Below are 22,374 nucleotides of genomic sequence, written 5' to 3' on the forward strand. Positions count from 1 at the left end.
ATTATTGGCAAAACAGATGATATGAACATTTGGATCTGTGGGTTGTTTTTTTCATTTTACACCTCTCCTAACACATCCTTTTCCCTCCTTCCATTCTCCTGAGCCAAGCTGTTAACAATTAAAGGAATTATCTTCCCTCTGGTTTTGACTTGATTTTATCTGTGTTTATAGCAGTTTAGCTAACAAGCTCCACTCAGGCAGCTGCAGGGAACAGACCTGGTTTCCACTGGGCACTGAAAACTCAGATTTCTCTCCAACTTGCAGGTTTTCTTTTAATTGATCCCTTTTGTTTTCTAAGCGACTTGTGTTTCATGCTGACTAAATCTGCCACACCGGCAGCTCTGGAGACTAACAGCTTCTGCAGGTCCCCGTGACTACGTAAGCTCTCCCTCCATGGTTCTCCTTCAGTTCAACCTTTATCCTTATCAAACAGAAGCCTTTCTGCACTGCCCATTTTTCCAGTGTCTGTGCACTCCTTCAGAGTAAGGTGGATGGCGGGGTTGAAAGGCATCTGCTGGGACCAACAGCAGCCCTAGGAATTCTCATTGCCTGGAGCACCAAACACTTTACTTAAGCAATTGCTTTCTCACAGTATTTGTGACCCAGTTTGTGAAGTCTGTGTTCATGTTTGCTTCTGAGAGGTTGAAGGCTTGGATTCTCATCATCACCTTTCCTGCTTCCTATCTGTGCTAATGTTAGCCACTCCCAGAGCTGTTCTTGTGCCAAACCCATCTTTGTGGACAAGCATCTGTATTAATGGAAAGCTTACTTTCTTTTTAAGCAAATTTGTCAAAGAATGAGCCTGGCTTTGTGCTCTCTTTTCTTGTCACCTTCAGACATCCTCCAACCCCAGGCATAAAGTCACCCACATACAAATAGGCAGAAGTGAATTAAATCCCAGTGTTAACAAGTGTAACTCCTGCTCACCGAAGGCAGTTGGAATTGCTTGGTGTTAGCTAGGGATGAATTTGGCCTTTTTGCCAAACCACTAGACCATGGTTCACAGTTAAGTGCTTAGACAGTTCTTATCATCTAAGTTACAAGATTTCTATCATCTAAGCTGCAGGTTGCCATATATCATTTGCATAGCACATGTTTCCAGGTTACAAAGGTCCCTGTTAGAGTCCCTGAAGTGTACATGACATGTAAAGTAAAAGCAGCTGTTGCATGCCAGGCTGATAGCAGGGTTGTCTTCTCTAATGTTTGCTTGGTGTGCTAGAAAGTATAAGGAAAGCAGTGGAATGGGAAGTTTGGATAGTCTCTTGCCCTGTATCAACTCTTAGACTCTAGGTTTTTGCCCCAAGCATTTTCATGGAGAGGGAATTGTTACTGGGAACGCTTCAGCTTCTTTCAGAAAGTTATTGAGATTGCATCCATTGAAGGAATTAAACAATTTGGCGTAATTTGTGTTGCTCATTGTTGTGGTGTGTGGATATCTTGATTTGGTCCTCTTTAGTTTTGTGGACATAGGTGTTCTTGCTGCTTTGGAGGACTGTATAGCAAACTGCATGCATGAAGAAATGACCAGAATATCAAGAAATGTAAATGAGTTACTGAACAAGTTCTTAATAAGCTTCATGGTAAAGATATAGTGAGCAATAGAACTAACCTTTTCCTTTCTTTTCTTCTCTTGACCCCACAGGTCCTGCAAGCTCTGAGAGTGCCGAACAGTGAATAATGGGCTGGGTAGCCAACAGTGCATCATGAAGATTGACTTTATTTTTGCCCTCTTGAGGTTCACAAGCTTTATGAATTCACTTTCTCCTCCATCTGACTGCCACATCTGTCAATATTGTTATCACTTCTAGGAAACTAGAATTTGAGGCTTAGGCTTCAGCTCTGCCTTTCCTTCCTTCCTGGAACAACCAGTGTCACTTTTGCATTCTACCGAAACAAATCACTGTGTGTTATTTTGCCCTTCACAAAAGTACACCAGCTGGAGAAGTCACTTCATATACCCTGTACTTTTGAAATAGAAGCCTCTGGATCCTAAAGTATAATTGAGATCTTTCCTTGGAGAAGAGACATTTCCTCTTGGTCACGTGCACTTGCTATCTCACTTTCCACTTTCCCTCCTTCTCTGTCACTCTGCTCTCGCCTCCTCTTCCAATTGGATTTAACATTTATTGTTGACTGCTGGGTCCTCCTCCCAGTTGTGTGGCTTTTGGTTTTCTCCTTGGGAAGAGCAGATTCTTGTAACAATGGGCTTCACTCTGCACTCCATCTACTTCACCTTGAAGGTGAGTTTGCTGCTGGGCTCCTTGCTAGGTCTCTGTTTGGGTCTGGAGTTCATGGGCATCCCCAATCAGTGGGCTCGCTACCTCCGTTGGGATGCCAGCACTAGGAGCGAACTCAGCTTCCAGTTCAAGACCAATGTCTCTGCTGGGCTGCTTCTCTACTTTGATGATGGTGGTGTCTGTGACTTCCTCTGTCTGTCCCTTGTTGATGGGCGCATCCAGCTCCAGTTCAGTGTGGACTGTGCAGAGACTACAGTTATCACAGACAAGCAGGTCAACGACAGCAACTGGCACTTCCTGATGGTCAGCCGCAATCACCTTCGGACAGTGCTAGTGCTGGATGGTGAAGCTAAGCCAGGTGAGGTACGTCCACAACGCCAGTATATGAATATCGTCAGTGACCTTTTTGTTGGTGGAGTCCCGCTGGACATCCGTCCTGCTGCCTTGACTCTTGATGGTGTTCTGAGTGAGCCTCCATTTCAAGGATTTATCCTGGATCTGAAATATGGCAACACTGAACCACAGCTCCTGGGCAGTCAAGGGGTCCGTCTAGAAATGGAAGGGCTTTGCGCAGAAAACCCCTGTGAAAATGGTGGCACTTGCTTCCTTCTGGATGGTGAGCCACACTGTGACTGCTCAGCCACTGGATATGCTGGCAAACTGTGTTCTGAAGGTAAGAGAATACTTTCCTGCTTCCCATTGATCGTTACATAATCCAAAGAGTTAATTTGTCACTTAGCAGGGCTACTACTGAGCTCCTGTCCCTGCTCCTGGTTATCTGAGGAATTAAAGTTCCACCATTTTTTTTCCAGCTGGAAGTAATGAAATGGGGGTAGATGCAGAGCATGAGCAACTGCAAAAAGCGTCTTTCTGAAAGGAGGCTGCATTTGCTGCATGGGCAGATTTTAATCAGCAACTTATTGATAATGGTAGAGAATTTAAATTGGTAAATACGGAAGTACCCTATGTTTGAGTTGGTAAAAGCAAAAGTAAGAAGTTATCTTAGCTATCTGGGTGAATTCCACTACCCTGCATCCCTGAGAACTGAGTGAAGTGTGGGTAAACAGGAGCCATGTATGTGTGGCTAACATAACTGATTGACAGGACACTGCAAAAGCTAGGCTGTCTTTGATGTTAGCTGTTGCTAGTCTGTGGAAGCCCTGTGCTCCCCCTCTGTTACTTGCGTACTCATGGCTGAATGGCACCTTGAGTGTTTTAGCATCCTTGATTAAATTGCTTTGGGACCTGCTGAATAATCTTACTTAGTATTGCAAAGGGAAGAGGGATTTAAATGTTTCTACAGTGTTTCATACTCTTTTAAAATGAGTCTAGAAGTTTTAAGTCATGCAAACCACATGTATTTTATGTTTGGGTTTTTTTTCCTTGGTCTTTAGCAGTGTGATTGTAATTAACTCAGTATGTGCAAGAGTCAACTGGAAATCCTAGTGTGAATTTGAGAATCTCATCACAGCATTTTTAATGACATTTGGGTTTAAACACAACGGTTTGAGATTAAAATGAAGATGAAACCTGGGCAAGCAGTGTCCAATCTCAAGGGAATAAAAAAGAACTTTTGTCAAAATTGAAATATTTGCAATAATTTCTTATCACAAGTAGCATTTGTTTACTTCTTCTGGCAATGAAAACAGATTAACCAGAATTTAGAATGTAGAATGTGAGACATTATGAAAATAAAGTCCCTATACTGTTGATATGTAAGCAAAAGCCCTACAGAAATACTATGTAAATACAGCTCTAGGTTTACAGTATAGATGGAGAAGCAAACATGTTTTTATAGGAAGGGAAGGTTTGGAAGATAAATATTGCATCCATATGTGCATTCATTTTAAGGTGCTATTAATGATAACAGAAAATCTGGCTTTATATAAAAATATTACAGTAACAGTACATGATCATTAGATAGGAGATGTGAGCCTGTGAAGTGCTGAACACTAGAATTCTTCCTGGCTATTTGCTCCACACCGATCAGGTCCAAACCAATGAGCCAGAACTATTTCCTGCTGTTGAACCATGAATTACATGGAGCTGGAGAGCCTGCTGGGAGTGCCCTGGCACTTGAATAGCTGGGCCGCTGGACTCAATCCTCATATACTCACAGAACAAACTCACCTCATGTCTAAATGCCAGTTTTGTGTGATGGAAGATTGGAAGAAGCACGCAGGCATGTGGACCCTGAAACAAGAGATATGCGCCTCTTTCTGCTGCTGTGTTAATGGATCCAGACTCCATGGGAAGCTGCTTAAGACATCAACAGCATATGCTTTTCAGTGAATGTCTTGAGAAAATCCTGTGAGTGAGTGAGGCTTCCATGTATCTGTTGGGCAATTGTGAAAACTTTAACCCAGGCTTCGGTGGTGGAATTTCTGCATTTCCTGGGTGGGTGGAGCAATACGAAATCCATCTTCTAATGATTCCAGGGATATTTCTGTTGTAGACATCACAGATCAGGCAGTGTTATTGTTATCTTTTGAACCCATGCGTCACCATTGCTGTTTGTTTCCTATAGTGATTCATCTGTTTCCAGCCCAACCTTCTATTAAGGGTGAGCAAAGAAGTTTGTCATGATGTACCTTTTTTTGTAAACATTTTTAACTCGCTGTTAGCTGTGGTCTGTTCACACAGAAGATGCTGCGCAGAGAACGTTTCCAATGGAACAAATGCAGAGACTTCCACAGTCATTACCTTCTTGTCCAGTTTTTCAGTTTTCTCTTGTATTATTTCATGGTGTATATTTGGTTTATGTTAGAATTCTGTAAACAGTCTTTTTTTCTGCCTCCTTTATGCTGCAGCAGTGGTGATTTCTGTGTGTTAAATTCTGTGCCCCAAAAATGTTAACCGTATCTGCACAGACTGTGAAAAATAAAGGGAAAGACAGAAGGAAACTGTTTAGGAAGTGGAAACAGGCAGACAAAGAAAAGTGACAAGGAAACAAAACAGGAACCAAGTTAAGTATAGCTAGCTTTTTATCTAATTTTGAAAATGTAGCAATTTCCAAAGGCGGTTTATTTCAATTCTGTGAGTGTGACAGAACCTCCACTGATGAACAGTGGGATGTGGTAGGAACTGAAGAACTGGTTGCAGGTCATTTCTACCTGTGGTTTGGTTGGCCATTAAGCAACTTGTATTTTCTTTGTTTGCTCTTTTCCCCAAGAGATTGAGATGTTTATTGTCAGACCTGTTCCCTTTTGCTATGTTTCCTTATCCTGTGTCTGGATATTTGCAGAAGTAACATGGTTATTTTATTCCCAATGTCATTTTTGAAAAAGAAATGCTTTTGCAACTGGATATCAACAGCCCTCTCCTGAGGGGGATCCTTAACTCCATTACAGTATTTACTAGTCAAATACTAGTCTGTAGTCTGTGTGCACATTTTCATTTCATCACTGGAGCTGTCTCTTTCATTGGGAGCTGATGGGATCCAACCAATAACAACTTCTGTTTGAACAGCTAAATGTAATATGTACCTTTCTAATAATGAGTTGTCTTGACAGTGTCCAGGCCGTTACTTGGCTATTGACTGATACCTATGCCTGCAGATGGTAAAATGGTAAAACCACAGCAAACTCATTTTTTTCTGTGGCCAAATGAAATAAATATAGAGTGAAACCTGCTGATCCTGTACTGTAATGGAATGAAGCTCCATTTACAGTATGAGGTGTTATTGTCACGCAAAGTGCTGTTCCAGTTACGGTGAACCTCAGCAGAGAACAACCATTCCATACTGAGACAAAACTGTAAATGCTGTCCATCGTGTGGCCCTGATATGCATGAAGATTTTTGACACTTCATGTGCACCCAGAGTTACCCGGATTGTCTATGTCATGGTCACTATGTGCTCAGATGGGTAGCAGAGCTGGTCATTGCTGGTCAATGAGAAGTACGATTTCTGTCTGAGTGTATAAAGTGGAAGTGCAAATGCGTGCACACTTTGGAAGGTTTGACTGTTTTGAATAAAATGTGATGCTATTTTTATTGCAGCTGGAGTAAACTGCTTCACTGAATCTGACAGCTCTGTAGGGCACAAAGGATGGCTGATTTGAGTAGCAATTAATTTGTATGTTTCTGGCCAATGGTGGCATTAGACATGAAAGCTGAAGTCAGAGACACTTTCCCCTCCAGTAAGCTTCATCAGTCTCTGTGGGATCAGGCTGCTGACAAGACAATGCGGTTCCTGTAGAATTTGAGCAACACAGTTGCATTCGTGTTACTGGAAAAAACAAACAAACAAAACTTTCCCCATGCAAATTTTGAAAACTGTGCTGCTGTAGCAGTCAGATGAGTGTGTTCATATCTGCTTATTCAGGATCACACTGTCTTCCTTAGTCTGCAAGAAATTCTCTCTTACTCCAACATTGCAGTGTAGAGAGTGAGTTCACTAATGCGGACAGTGTGAGTGCAAACTGTATGTACAAGAGTATTTTGACCCAAGACCTCACCCTTCTCCCTAGGCCCTTTCTGGACTTTGGAAGGAGAGGTGAACAGAAGATGTGCTTAGAAATTACATTAACTCTGCTTGTAGTTGCAGAACCAAGATGTTGAAGTCATCACCAGCTTCACAAAGCGCCTTTGTGTTGCCTGCAGGGGCTGTTTCTAAACGAAGCCTGAATAGGGGCCTGATTGCACCTCTTCCCTTGATTACAGAGCAAGATTTCCTGGGGATGCTGCCTGCTGAATGACAGAGGAGCCCGTAGCTCTGTAATTATCACACTTCTAATGGCAGCAGGAACAGATTTTTCTATAGCCCCTCAGCTTCATTTAAAGCGACGAGTTACTGCAGGATTTATCCTCCACCTGTTCCTTCTGAGCAGCCCAGTTTTGGCTGCATCTACAGGGACAACTTAGCCTCACTTGCAATCTCGCCGCCAGCCACCCCAAACTTTGTAATACTAAGGGCTAATTTGGCACTTTGCCATGAACCTGATGGATGCACTTAATTTGCATATGCATTTACATACATTTTGTAATCAGAAACAAATGAACATGACCATAATATTTGCTTCCACTTGCGTATTCTTTGATAGATGAGTATAAATTGGTTGCTGTTGAATTCACCAGCAATAAACAGCTGCAGACCCTCAATTTGGTCTTGTGCTCTTCTGTTCTAGAGGACAGCAGGTAGTTCTGGGTCACACTTTGACAGGCCCAGATCTTCACTCACCAGTGCAAAACTCTAGCATTGATGGTCTCCAAGGCCTTTGGAGGGAAAAATTTGTTGGTTTGTGCCACTTCTTGTACTCCAGCTCTGGTCATTGCGCAGAAGGCTGGCAAGAACTCTGCTTGTCACTTAGTTTTGCTGCCATTTGATTTTCTCTGTGTCTCATTCCTCCTGGTTCCTTTGGTTGTATTTAAAATAGTAATCGCTATCCAGTTGATTGTAATTTTTTGATGCACTGCCAGATGAGCACTAGAGAAAGATGATGTGTTAAGATATTAGTTAATGTTTATAATGTGCTTTGAAACTCCCAAAGTGCAGTTTAAGCACCATTTGTTATTCTTAACAATAAATACTAAAACTGAGCAGAAGCCACAGAATTTGAATTTAAATACTACATACCCCTTCACAGAAATGGTCTATCACCCATTTTCTCTCACTAAGTGTGGACTGCCTGCAGCTCCAGACCTAGCTGTATTAGTTTTGTACCCTCTCCTGCTTTTGATGCAGGGGAGCCACAGGGAGATTACAGGCCCCTCTATGGAGTGTGCCATTGATTCAAACACTCTAGCTACAATACATGCTGACAGCTATATTCTTCTTGTTTCACTCTTCTGTATTATAGATGACCATGAGGCTACAATCCTTTTCTGCTTGATTGCAGATCAGCTGCAGACCTCAGGCAACAGACAAGTTATAGCCCTCAGTTAGACAAAGCTTGGACATATCTGATGAAATGAGACGAATTGTGGCTGGTTACAAAGGAGATCACCATTTGATGTGAGGTGGAACTGGTGAAGAGCGAGAACAGTTTGTAGGCAAGAAGGAGGTGGGGATAAAACCAGGATGAAAACTGGTTAAAAAGATTAAGCCATCATTCACACAGGCTGCTAACAGCAGCTGTTCCATTTTGGTTTTACCTGCCTGATAGTAAAAGAGTTCTTGGCAATTGCAAAGAGTATATTTGAATGGGCTGAGTTTCTGGAGGATGAAATCTAGCTGGAGTCTGCATACCAGCTTCCCCCATAGACCAGCCTCCTGGCTTGTGCTCTGTCAGAGAGTGTACACAGCTAGGATCTAAACTGGAATTTTTTTGCATTACTGAATAAAAATATTTGAATAAAAGTAATTACTAATAATTATGAAGATGAGCAGAGCCAGAAATTTCTCTTTCCAACTAAGAGTCAGGAGATAATTTGATTTCAGAAGAAAGGTTTCTTTTCCTTTGGTTTTGCTCTGAACAACAACAATAATAATAAAGAGTGGATCTATTATTGCTATCCAGGCTTCTGCTGAGCAAGGCAGCCTGTCGTGGAGGTCAATCAGCAGTAAATATAGCCCCAAGCAATACAACACATGCTGTAGCCTCACTTTTATCCTTATTTCAGGATGGAAGTGTGCAGGTCATTTGCCACAGGGTAATTTTTGTTAAGTTTTGTTGGAAAATGGAGGGAAATAATCCTCCCAGATACCTTGAGGATGCTGGAAACGACTCTACGAAGCTACAGGGAAAGAAGCGGAGAAGAAGCATGTCTGTCCAGCAAACTCTGGCACTACTAAGAGAAGATGAGCCTCTGCACGTCGACCACAGCACTGAGTACTCCCAGGTGTGAGAGAAGGTGGTAATCCATGTGATGCATTGATAGAACGGCCAACCTGTCCTGGGCCAACTTCTGATTTCACCTTACCTCTTGTTCTTTTGCTGACCCACTTTAAACTTGATGGATAGCAAAGCTTTCCCTATAGGAAGCAAGGCAACTGCCATGTTATTGCTGTCCAGAGACAGCAATGTGACTTTTGGGTGTATGTGCGTGTCTCTCCCACAATCCTTCATTGCAGACAGGCTCACTGCCATTTGTAACCCAACTCTGCAGAAAAAAAACGTTTGTCCTTCTGTCTGTGAACAGGTCCAGGAGCTGTCAGCTGGGTGCAAAACAGCCCAAGGGCTGAGAAATGTAGATGTGGGGAGGTAGGGAAGACTGTGGATGTCACAGGCTACTCAAAGCAGAACTGGTTTGTATTTGAATGTGTTTGCTCTGAAATGGGGCTGGGACCTGTGTACACTGGATTCACATTCTGTGTTGCTGACAGTGTTGTCAGTCATTCTATGTCAGCTGTCCAGGCCCTGCCTGCAGGTACACTTGCTCACCACATTATTCTGGAAGGACACCAAGGTATAATGTATAAAGAAAGTGGACTGGAAGAGCAGAACTTGGATGATCTGATCATTAGAGTGCTAGCACCTGAGAGACTAATCTTAATTTCTGCCACAGGCTTCTTGCATCCCTGCAGTGGTTTGGTCACAGACTAAAGGACTCAAGATTGACTCAACTGACCTGTCTTTTCAGGGAATACATACCTGGTTACCCTCTGTGTCTCAATTTCCGTATCTGAAATATGTAGCCAGTGGGCTTCCTCTACTCTAGGAATCAAGAATTCTATGTGTGTCTGCATGACAGTGATAAAGGCATGTAAATATCTTAGCAGAACAGGTAAATTATGATCATTCATGAGCATCTGGTTTGATTATCAGTTGTCCAGCTAGGCTTACAGTTGGAAATTAAGGTGTATTTCCTTGTTAAGTGGCCATCTCTGAGGAGCATTCCTCATCTTTCATTTTAATGTAAATCTCCCAGTGTCCTGCTGCTTTGTGCAGTGTCACCCTGTGTGTAGTCAGGCTCTTCCCAGGCCAGGCTGGAACTGTGCTGGTGAAGACAAAGCCCAAGCAGCAGCTGTGTCTTCCCTGTTGGGCGACATGAAGCAGAGGCTGCACTGCATGATGCTGATGAGAGCAATGGGAGGACTCTTTTTTTGTATCTGTCCCATGTGCTCCTCTGACTTCCCCCAAACATCCTCTTGTCATGAACCTCAGATGCTGATCAGATGCTTTTCCTGGTGCGGTGACCAACCTCTGCTGACCTGTCTGCACTGGCACTCTCCCTGCTGTGGCTGCTGGTTCCAGCCTCCCCATCACCCTCTGTGCTCAAGACTCACCTCGACCTTGTGCTGTCAGTGAAAGCACAGAGGGTATAAAAGGCTACCAGAGCAGAAAGGCAGACTTTGCACTTCCTCTGTTCCTGTATGAATCATTGCATAAAAACCAGGATAACAGAGAAGAAAGCCCTCTGGGTTGTTTTTGAGTGTTTAATTAGCCCAAAGCTGGCAATTGTTTTGTGGTTCTCAGGCACTGAAAGGGTAGGTAAAATCTTTTTTTTCCTGTTAGCTTTCATCAACACAACTCTAACTGCTTATTAGATACAGCAGGTATATATACAGCTAGTCTGCAGTTTGCAGTATAGGCCAAAGAGGAAAGAGGTACTTGGCTCTCAGGATTTTGCTCTGACGTTTAATCTTCCTCCTCTTACTCATGGAATTTGACCAGTAAAGTAACCTGAGTGAATGTAATGGACTGGGTTTGGCTCAGAGTATTTGACATACACTTTTATCAGAAAGGAGGAGGCAGTTCATTGGTAGATGTAGAAATTTGAGCTGTAGGTTAAAATCAGGCCTCAGTCTCTAATGCTGCTGGCATGCCCCACAGTTAGCTTGGCTGCTTCATTTATTTAGAAGTCTTTCTCAGACTGTGTAGTCTCTTGGGTGGATTTTCATTTCTTCTCAGTTTGTTGCATTAGTACCTGAGAAAAACGACACTGAATTTTCCAAACCTCTGCTGCATTTCTTCAGGCATGTTTGTTTTCTGGTCTTTCTTGCTGCTTCCATCCTGCTAGATTGGCTTTCAGGGCCAGATTACTTCTCTGTACCTTCTCCTCAAGGTAATATAGGATAAAACCTTGGAGCTAAAGGCAGGTTTGTCCACTGAGGCTGGTCAGAAACCACAGTTGAGGTAGAGATGGCTAGCAGGGATTAGAGTGGCTTGTGTTGCAGTCTGTGAATTTCATAGCTCAGTGGCATTTGCAGCTAAATTCCTTAAGCTCCTTTCTGTATGTGGTCAAAATTATATTGCTTATATTCCCCAAAGCATTTTTTTAAGGGGGAAGAAGTGTATGGGATCCTTTTGTAATAAATTGCTACTAAAAAAAGAAGGGAAAAAAGAAAAAGGTGAGGCTTGTGAAGATGAAAGATTAAATTTCTTGTATAGGACCACTTAAGAGAAAAAAGACCTGAGAATTTCTGTGCTTTTTCTTCTGTCTTTTGCCCTTTCCTCTGTGGCTCCTGTGAGAGCTGCCCTAGGACTCTGCGATAGGAGGCTGAGGGCTGTGCAAAGGGATGACTCTGCATGATGCCTGCCAGACCTCTAGCATAATCAGAGATCTGTGTAGGTCCTTGTTATTCAAATAGCTTCAACTTTTAAGGACCGTAACAGGAGATCAATGAACAGTGTACTGGTTATATTGCCATTGTGAAGCAGTAGCATTGTTACATCTCTCAGGATAACCAGAGCTAGAGGTGTGTTTATAATAATTTTAAAGATGAGGCCCAACTCATACAGGCATATCTAGCCGGAAACTTGCCAGCTTTGGTTCTGTGTGATCATGGTAGCTTAGAAGGTAATCATATGATGACAGTGGCTTTAGGTTTATCATTGGTTAGAAGACCCTCTGAGAAAATATTGGATGCTGCAGAAAATGGCGAAATCCTCTTTCTTCTGAGTTCCTGTAGTGAGCACTCGGCTTTTGGAGGTCTGGTTTTCTTTCTTCATTGAAAAAAAAAAAATAATAAAAAATTAGGGCTCTGGTGGTCAAAGGGTAATTTAGGTTACTGGGTTAGCTGTCTCCTTCTAAATTTTATATTTTCCTTCATTAGTTAAGCTGAAATGCTCAGCTGTGTCTCAGCTCCAGCAATGAACACATATACAAATTCCCAAACCTGCTGATTTAGAACAGATGAGACCTATATACCTATACACTTTCCCTCTACTTTGCATCCTATATGTAAATGTGTCTGCAAGGCAGCCTGTTTTTTTGACTGCCCTGACTTCTGACATGTTCAAATGAAAGACGTGTGAAGCAACATTATGACCAACTAAGACACATCAGAATAAGACAGCTTGGAAACGTTTTCCTTGTGAGAAATGGTCATTTCATTAAAATAAAAATATTTAGGAAAAAAATACTGATTTTGATGACAGCCTGCAGGAAAAGTAATGTATTTTTAATTAGTAGAATTTCTGGATTCTAGCTTTGTTTAAAATCCAATCTATATAATTTGTTTATTTTATTATTATAAGCTTATTTTATAACTTACTGACATTATTGTCTCTGATATGGACCTACTACTAATGAGCTGCAATATATCACAAAAAATGTTGAAGTGTTTTAAGGAAGGGGCATATGTTCCCACATTATCTAAAAAGCTCTAATGGAAACATGTGGACTCAACTGCTTGTGCTGTAACTGTGGGAGCTGCTGAGCCCAGAAGTGAAGGTACAAGGAGACCTAAGCATAGGTTAGACTTGACCAGAGAGAACAGATTTCCAGCTTGCAGGCAGGGAGCAGAGCCTGGAGCACAGGTAGGGCAATGGGTCAGATTGATGCCTTTTGAAACCTCCCAGGAGGGAAGAGTGGCTTGAAGCACTGTTATCATTTAAATTCATTGGAAGTGACAGATCTGTAGGTACTGCTGTTTGTCAAGTGCTTCACTAAAGGAAGGGGTGAAGAAATGATTTTGGGTGGACAGGATGTGAGTGGGTTATTCCGCATTTGATTTCTCACAAGTGCCAGTGTTACTGAACAGTGCAGTCTCTGAACAGTGACAGTGAAGGCAGCAAAGCTGCATATATTTAAGAAGAACTGGAGCTGCTGATTTGAGAGGTAGGGGTTGTCAGCTGCTTGTCTTTAGGTTTTTTGTGCTTTGGGTTGAACCTAAGTAGTTTGCAAGGTAGCTGGACCTGATTACTGGGCAGTGGCCATTCCTACAGAAGGGCATAATGAACACCTCTGTGTGCAAGAAATGCTCTTGAAATGCAGCTAGTTAAAGCTGAGATTTGGACTGGATGAGCAAGGCTCTGCCTATGAAAATCAATTAGGAACTGCACTAGTGTTGCATGACAGCCATTCTTGAGCTCTGGGATGTTTTCCCTGTCATTGCCACTGCCAGTGTGGTGACTCCCAGTTTGCCTGAGGCAAAAAATAGGTAAACCAAACTACTAAGTAACAGATCCTCTCAGGAGAACAATTGGCTGTGATTTCAGACCTCATTAGTCAATTGTGTTTAATTATAGCCTTGCTACCACTTACAGTGGAGGTCACTACTCTGTTGTAGGTTTATTTAATGCTCTCTCTGGCCTTAAAAATCTATGACTCTATATCCCACTATTTTAGGGCATTTATCATAGTGTCCACTGGTTTTCTTCCAGAGCTGAAACTACTTAAGTTTCCTCTCGGTTACTTGACGAAAAGTTTTTGTTAGAAAGCTGACTAAAACAATTTAAGCCGCTTTTCAGGTCTGGGAGTGAAACAAAATTTAGGTTTAGTCTGTTTTATTTTGTAGTCTAACAGTAGCCCAGTTATTTTCTCCTTGTAAATGGCTGGCTGACTGTGCTACTGTGTGGGCACGTGAACTATCTGAACTTGCAGATAGTGTCATTACTGAGCTGTTCTGTAGAAAATACATCAGATTTACAGAGCATTGTAGAAAATGTTTTCTTGAACATAAAATAGCATTCAACTTAAAATTAACATCATACACCAAATGTTATTTAGTCAGGCAAAGCCTGATTCATACTGATGAAAGATGTGCTGAACTAAGAACTAAACCCAAATCTATGTAGATTTGTTGATCTGGTCAGTTTAAAAAATAGACTACTTTAAAGTCCCATTTTGTAAAGTGATTCAGGTACCTTGGAGTCTTGTTACTGACTTGAACTTCTCAACAGTAGTTTTGCTAATGTTACCTTCTTACTGTATTTATTTATATCTGTTTTCACCTCTGAAGATTTGGACCAAAGAGCACATTTCTGTTTGAGATTCTTTCATTGCCTGTGTTTGCCTTTAATAATTTCAGTGATCTGATACAGAACTAAAACTAAAGCCATTAAAATTATGTTGTTGTTGTTGTTATAATAATAATAATAATAATAATAATAATAATAATAATAATAATAATAATAATAATAATAATAATAATAATAATAATATTTATTTTTAGCTGAATGAAGAAGGAAAACTAATTGCAGAAGTCCTGCTTTAATGTGATGTTCAATTTGTGAAGCTCAGAATTAAAGGATAGTACCTGCTACAATCAAAATGCCACATGGCATCCAATCAAATGTGCTTCAGGCATTCTGCACTTGAATTGTGTGCAAGGCAGGAAAATAAAAGAGCTAAAATGCTGTCAGGTTAATAATAAATTGTGCATACATGTGGCACATTTCATCAGAGTATTCCTAAGCATCTCACAACTACGGATAAATCCGTCAGCCTTCACATCATTCTATCACACTGTGAAATGCATGTTATCTCCATTTTACTGATGGCAAAACTGAGAGGCAAGCAGAATATGAATTATTGAAGGGTATTGACTGAGAAGGTGCCTGAGGTGGGACTGGAACCCAGAACGCTAAATTCTAAGTATTAAACAATATAGTAGTTCTCTAGTTTTATCTGAGTGTGCCAGAAAAGCTGCAAAATACTGTGTTTTGCATCGAATGTGAAGCTGAAACTGGGGCTTTGGGTTTTAGGGAGTCTAGCTGATTGAAATTCAATGCAAGTTCTCTTTGTATTCTTTCTGATGGAATGGATTTAACATATCCAGGAAGTTATGCCCTTTATGGCTGTTGCCATGTAGCTGTGAGATGAAGCCATCTTGAACCAGCTTGTTCCCTGCCTCTTGCCATTGTGATGCACTACTTGGGCTATGCTTTATGGATTCCTCTGTTCAGTGTTGGTTTATAGTCAGTTATGAGGAAAAACAGTTTTACAGCAATAAAAGTTTTAGCTGGTTTTACCCATGTGTGGGTAAAATGAAGCATTAATTTCAAGTCTTTGAATGCTTTACTGCACATCCCCTTGGATGGAAGGTGACAGAAGACTGGTGGGGTAATATCCCCCCTCTTCTCTACATTTCTGCAAACTTGCCAAGCAATATAGACTGAGTTTTATTGGAAACTTTGCTCCAGAGTGGAGTGACTCCAACAAACTGCTAAAAGCAGGACTCTCATGTGCTGGGCTTCTAGCTAAGCTAGATCTGACTAGAAAGCATCTCTAGTGGTTCATATGTGATGGAAATGGTAGACTTTTTGATTGAACTTTTTTGTTTTGTTCATTTGAGAGAGGATCACATGGAGAAATGAGTTCCTGCCCAAAACTGGTCTTAATCTTTGCTATATTTGAACATCTTAAGGAGAACATTTTAGGAGAGTCTGTGTTTGTTGCCCAAAATTCTCTCCTTTAGACCCTGAAAAGGGTTCTGGTATGTCCCGTTTATAGTGTTACCCTAGAAAACAAAATTTTGCAAACAACAGGCACCTAAGAAAGTTCTGCATGGAATGAAGTTGATGTCAGATGGGGTAAGATGACCTTGTGCTTATTCTGGAAACAATAACATAATGAGAAGACTTGAGTAGTAGCTCATTAGCCCAAAAGTGCTCTCTTATTTTCTGTGTAGTCATGACATACTGCATTGAAATATCCTGTTCTCCAATGGATACTCTGTTTTACTGCATAGTGTATAATGGAGTAGGACTCCTGTGCTCAAGAGGAGCTGGCAGCTCTGACCTGGCATTCATTATAAAAGCTGTTTAAATTAAATCATTAGAAGCTGTAAGCATTATTTTAGGGCAGTGCACAACAAAATTTAATTGTTGGTGTGGTGAAGAAGCACATCACTGGAATTCCTTCAGGTCTGTAATGAAACTCATAAGCAGGACTAGGCCAGAAGGAAACAGATCTAAAGTAATAGGCAAAGCCAAGATCAGGAGTGACGTTTGTTGGTAGTGCTGCCAAAGTGGATCCCAAGACTCACAGAAAGGAGAGTGGGAAGTCCAGAACAAGACATATTGCTAGAGCTGTTAATTCCATGATAGATGGTTGGAGAGTGCTGCCCAGACCTGTAACTATATGGATCTTTTCCTTAAATCTTTCTGGCAGTCTTTCATAAGCCAAACCACACCTAAACACTAACCTTCCAGCTGTTCCTTCCTCAGAGCAGTAGTATGATGAGTTGATTTTGTAGCTGTTCGTGGCTTTACTGGTTTTCCTCTTGCCTAATTGTCCCATGCTGGCTTCACCCTGGCTCTGTTGGATATATCACCTCTGTTGGTAGAAGAAAGGAAACAGTGCTCTGACTTTGGCCTTGATACTTGTTCCTCTTGACCCCAATCCTAACATGGTAGAGGGGGAGGGTTGTCTGCAGGAAGGGGAGGTGGAGTGAGAGAGAAGACAGATGATGCAAGGAGAATGCAGAACTGTCAAGATGATCATATCTGACAGAGGAAGTGCCTTCTGGTTGTGACTGGCCAGTTCAGCTTTTGCATGCTGGCACTGGGAGGCAAAGCAGTCTCTCTGCGGCAAAGCTCTGGGAGGCTGGGTGTTGGGCTCTGCAAATGGAGAAAAGAAAGTGAGTCAGCAATGGAGAGCCCAGTTACACTGTGTGTTTGAGGTGGGAGAGCTGCCCAAGCATGGAAAACTGATCAGCCTTCAGGGCACCTAGTTGGAAGGTGAAGCTGTACTTTCACATTTGCATTCTTGTGTTTGTCTTCAGCTAAGGTGAAGCATCAACTTATTTTGAGCATCTGTTCTCTGAGCATCTGCTGGGAGAGCTCTCAGTCTCCCTCCTTTTGATATTTCATTCCCTTTCTGGAATTGGCCACCTGATACTAGAGACACATTCCTCGCACATTCCTAGCCCTCATCCAGTGTGTCCCAAAAACCTTGACAGGTGTAAGAACAATGCAACAATGCATGAGTCTTTTTTTTCCAACAACAGTTTTGTTTTTTTTTTCCTCATTCCTCTGCCCTTGGCTGTGGGGACCAAAGTCTTCTAGGTCTTCAGATGTCACCATGGATCCTGTTGGGTCTACACATTCCACATAAATGAAATCAGAGCAGTTGTAGGAGCTTTGAGTCTCTTTTTTCTTTAATAGGATGATATAAAGGTGCTGGGACCTTCTTTCATTTCCCTCCAGGCCTTATGACAGAGAACTAGGTAGTGGAACATGGCTAACACGCTCAAGCTAAAATGGTTTCTGAGAAAATCCTCATCTTATCTCCTAGACCATTTGGTGTGTATTGCTTCTGTCCATTGGAAATTACTCCTCCTGACCCCTCTGGGGTTCAAAGCCTTGCCAGCTTTAAGTGCTCTTTATTTCCAGGATTAATCATTGTATGAGTTGGACACAACAGGCATCTCTTCTGTGTGTGGGAATCTCAGAAAGGAGCAGATGCCCGATTGTCATTCTTCACAAGAATGTGTAACTTACAAGACATGAGGTAAAAGCTCCATCTGCTGGAACAGTCTTTGAAGGCCCTATTGGAGACAAACTCCAGATCTCTGCTCTCAAATGAAGTGGCTTCATTCAGGACCTCCTATAGCATGTAGGAAAGCAATGACTAGTGTGGAAAAGCTAGGAGGCAGAAAACAGCCAGAGCTGATGTCGTTTGTGTGCTGAGGCAGCAGCACCAAAGCTGTCTTGATCATCATTGGTACTGGACCTCGGTCCTGTATGTCTAAGGTGATTGCCAAGATCCTGCCTCCAACCTTATCAGGAGTAGCCCAAATTTGGCCAGTATCCAGCAAACCAACCATAATCTGTATGTTATGAGACTGTGCACTGCTGAGCTATCTGGAGTCAGGAAAAGGTGGTCTGCACTGCATTTGAGACAATGGTATTTTCCCTATTGTTATGGAGAAAGACCGTGAAGAGTAAGATCTAGTGACAAAGCAGTGCTAATGCACACTACCAAAGGACCTGTTATATCCTTGTCATCTGGTGAAGTATTATCATGCAAACCAGGGTATATCAAGGTGCTGTTAAGTGCTCAGAAGTTTTTCTTAAGAGTTTCAGAGACTCTGGAGATCAAGATATCAAGTATATCTTACAGAATGTCAAATGGTCCAATCAAAATTACTATAGTTATAAATAGCCCGCTTTGGTCATGCCATAGCTCTTTGCCAGCATCAGTTGAGTACTACTCAGTGCAATATGAGTGAGGAATGGATTCCAGTTCCTCCTGTGGGATTGAATATGTCTGTAGTCATTACTTCTGGCAACATGATTTCCTTATATGAGTCAAGCATTTCCTGAAATAGATTCTGTAGGGCATAACATTATGAGGAACAGTCAAAACCAAATGTGACTCTGAAGAACTACTGAAAGGTGGCAGCATGTAATTTACTGCATTTTTAACAGAGAGACAAATTTAGACATTATTAAAGAGGGGAGCGGCCAAGGTGGTCTTGCAGATGGCACTGGACATCCCAAATGCTATGGCTGAGACTGCCATGGTGGCAAGGTGCTACCATGGAATGTTAGGCATTAGAGGTTCAGACCAACCCTGAGTGTTTTCATTTGAGACTTTATAGCTGTAATACAGGACAGGTCTGCATGTTCTGAGATACCAGAAGGCCCAAGTGGTCCTTTCTGTGGTCATTGAATTGCAGTGAGTGCAGTTCTCAGATCAATAGCTTTTACTTGCTTAGCAACCTGAATATAATGCTCAGAATTTTAGTGAATTTAGTGAGATATTGGAGGATAACAGTTGTCTTTTTCCCTAATAGTACAGCCCACACAAGTTATACACCTGCAAATTGCAGTGGTGATTAGGAGTGCTTTCAGAGTTTAGTGAAGAAATCTTTGGAGACAGCCTCAACCTCTTGTAAATCATGGTATGGGCTGTAGCTATCTGGCCAGTTTAATTTTTTGTATCTTTTTCCCCATTCTTTTTCAGAGTGTCACTCATAAGAAGCTTGCCCCAATAGAAGTGGGTGTTGCTTTCTATGGGAGTCATGCAAGAGATTATGTAGGAGTGAAGAAGCAGCTTTTACTCACGCTACATTACGCCAAATACTAAAAGAGGTTGTGTCCTTGTGCTGGACTGAAGGAACCTAGCAGATGCATACCTGTTGTCTTCCATCTGAAGTTTAGGATAGTAAACTGGACCTTTATCCACTGACATCTCCAAGGTCAAGACTGGCTCACAGTTCTTGTGTACCATCATCCAGTCTGTAGGATGTACCTTGGAGTGCATGGTGCTGTTGACCTCCGTGTTTATAACACAAGGCCTGTCTTTTCTTCCTGGCTCTTTATGTTTTTGTGGGGAGTTCATCAAGCATTCAGCATTTGGAGTACAAGAGTGTTCTACTTCCCCTGGTCAATAGAACTTGAAACAGCTACTGTTTCACCCATAACTACCTTTAATTTCATGGACATTATGACTGACAGGCAATATTCTCCTTTTGGTTAGTTTCTTTTTCTCTAGTAACTTACCAGTGAGGATTAAGCTGTATTACACTGTTTGAGAGGAATTGGTGCCTCTCAAATGGTGGGGTGCAGAACTGATACTATTTGTTAGGCTTTGCCTTCTGGAGTGTCACTGAAGTCAATATATTCTGTCTAGGCATCATATAAGCAAAGGGATCACATGCTTTCACCTCACCTTTTTATGGCTAATCTTGGAGAAAAAGAATGTTCCCAGTTGTCCTCCCCACAGTGACAGTGGTCATGACCATTTCAGGTCAGACCATTCAGCACAGATACCAACTTGAGCTATCTGCAGTAGTGGGTGACATGCTCTTGGAAGCAGTTACAGTAATGTCCTGAAATAGAAAGTTGTCAGGCTGGTCAGCATAGTGTTTCTGCTTGTTTTACAGAGTTCTGTTGCAGCATGGCTGATAAGCAATATGTCCATATAATGTTAAATTATACAAGCAGCCAGAGAGATGTACTCCATTTTCTCTCACTGGGAAATCATCAGGATCTGGATATAGTGTTATTAACCCTGTTGCTCTATGCCTGCAAGCTGGCAAGATTCCTCACCAGACTTTTGATGTCCAGCAACTGGTGGCTGCTGAAAAAGACCGTACAAATGTTCTTCTATACATTCTGTTAAAACAGGTATTCCATGACAGACTTGTTTACAAGGGAAGATACCATGTGCTCTATCTGCTGCTCCATATGCTGCCTGTGCTAGGTTTCTATTGGCTTAATTTTGCAATTGTATGGTTTTCTATTACTTCCCCTATATGCATCCTGATATCCAGGATGAGTTAGTACAGGGCTATGATTTCCCTGTGTCTGCCTGGTGAAGGAAGTTTTTATTAGCTCTTCAAGTATGGGACTAATTACTCACCTGGCAGTGAATGAGGCTCTGTAAGATGTAATTAAAATAAGCTGAACAGCTTTCCCTGGTTCATGCTGCAGTTAGGGGCCCTGAATTGTCTGGGGAAGAAGAGAAAGCTGTGGGTCTCCATTACCTCATCACTGACATGGAGGTACAAATATCGTAGGGCAGCCTTACTGGTTTTCAGGCTGGACCTGACACCTTCCTTTTCCATGCTTTTGGTGCTTGAACACTTAAAAGGGGATCTCAGGTGGTGAGGAGTAACAGTTCCTGGAGGAGAGGTGCTAGCTTTCACTTGTGTGACAAGCTTCTGGTGGAAGTTTTCTGCAAAGAGACTGCTTTTAGAAATAAGAGACTGAATTGTGTTGAGCTTAAGACCTAGGTGAAGTATCAATTAGTGCTAGTGTTTGATAGTGTGTTTGGCAGTCTTCTTGGTGGGTGAGTTGTGCTTTCTCAGTCTATACAGTGCTCAACATGTTTGTGTACTGTTGGATGCAAATAATTAGGGTGGTGGCTTTTTGGGATTCAGAATTCAGCCAGGATATGAACTGAGGGCTCTTCTCATCTGCTTTCACTCAGGTCATAGAAGGACTGCTAGCTGGGAAAAACTTTGAATCTTTATTGAACTACAGTGGATTTGAACTGGTAGCTTGGAGGTGAAAAGCTTCATACTGCTCAGAAGTGTCTTTTGTGTAATGGATATGAGCTATTTCTTGCACACACTCCTCTTCACAGATTTAAGAAAGACTACAAATTTTAACATATTTTTGCAATACCAAAAAAGATGTATGGCTCTTCTGCCCACATCTTCTCTGACAGTTATCTGTTGTTTTGGGTGTGACTAGATGTGTATTATATTAACACATTATTTAAAAGTGTTTTGGGCTGTGTATAGAAAAAAAAAAACCCACAACCATACTTAATCTGTATGTAAGTGCTGGTAATTTTAGGGGCCTGATTCTAGCCCATTCAATGAAGACAGGCATCTGCTGAATTCAGTGGGTACGAGGTCCTGCCCTGTTTGTGGTTATGTACTTAGATCTGCATGAATCCTGCTGAAGGCTGGAGGTCAACTTTTAGACATTCACACAGGAAAATGCAGTGTTTGAAAGATGCCGAATGCAGCTGTTTCCCATTGTTATGTTTCACATTTACTTAAGTCAGCAGTTACTCTTTTCCAAGCAGCGTCTTTCAACAATAAACAAGGCAAATGCTTCCAATAGAACCTCTTGATGACTTCTATTTAATTTAAATATATGTATTGCAGCAGCAAATACAGCAATAACCTGGAATATAAAACCCACTAACACATACTCTAAAAATGATATGTAGGTGTAGGAGGAAGAGTGAAAGAAGATGCATTTCTTCTGATTACTGCATCTATATTTAGGGTGATTATTGTAAGCTGGAGGAGCATACACTATATATTTTTATGTGTAATAAACAGAGATCTCACTTTATAGGCACACTGGAACACCATCCTGATTGGAATTGGAGTGAATGAATCAATAATTAGGTGATACTTAGTTATACAAAACCCAGAGGCATGCTAAGCACATTATAGATACCAAGTAAATTTCAAGATTGTGGTCTTTATTTTCAAATCAGTAGGCAATTCAGGGAGATGAATGTTTAGAATAGGAGTCTGTGAGTGGTTACTTGGCCAGAATGACCTACTGGAGCACAAATCTTAGCACCTGGTGGCACCAGTTGCCCTTTTCTGAGA

The 22,374-nt window shown here is 41.7% G+C and overlaps 1 protein-coding gene across 17 annotated transcripts in view; it reads left to right on the top strand.

Moving 5' to 3' along the window:
- Positions 1–22,374, top strand: part of NRXN3 (neurexin 3) — a 1,010,752-nt gene that overhangs the window by 49,751 nt on the left and 938,627 nt on the right. For all 17 annotated transcript variants that reach the window (XR_007889631.1, XM_051620875.1, XM_051620874.1 and 14 more), the window contains one exon: positions 1,643–2,910. Coding sequence is in view for 16 of the 17 variants with exons in the window: in XM_051620875.1 (XP_051476835.1) it covers positions 2,202–2,910 (709 nt within the window). In the remaining variant the exon portion in view is untranslated. The remainder of the gene's footprint in view (positions 1–1,642; positions 2,911–22,374) is intronic.

Source organism: Apus apus, chromosome 5 (genome assembly GCF_020740795.1).
Source record: "Apus apus isolate bApuApu2 chromosome 5, bApuApu2.pri.cur, whole genome shotgun sequence".
Lineage (NCBI taxonomy): Eukaryota > Metazoa > Chordata > Aves > Apodiformes > Apodidae > Apus > Apus apus.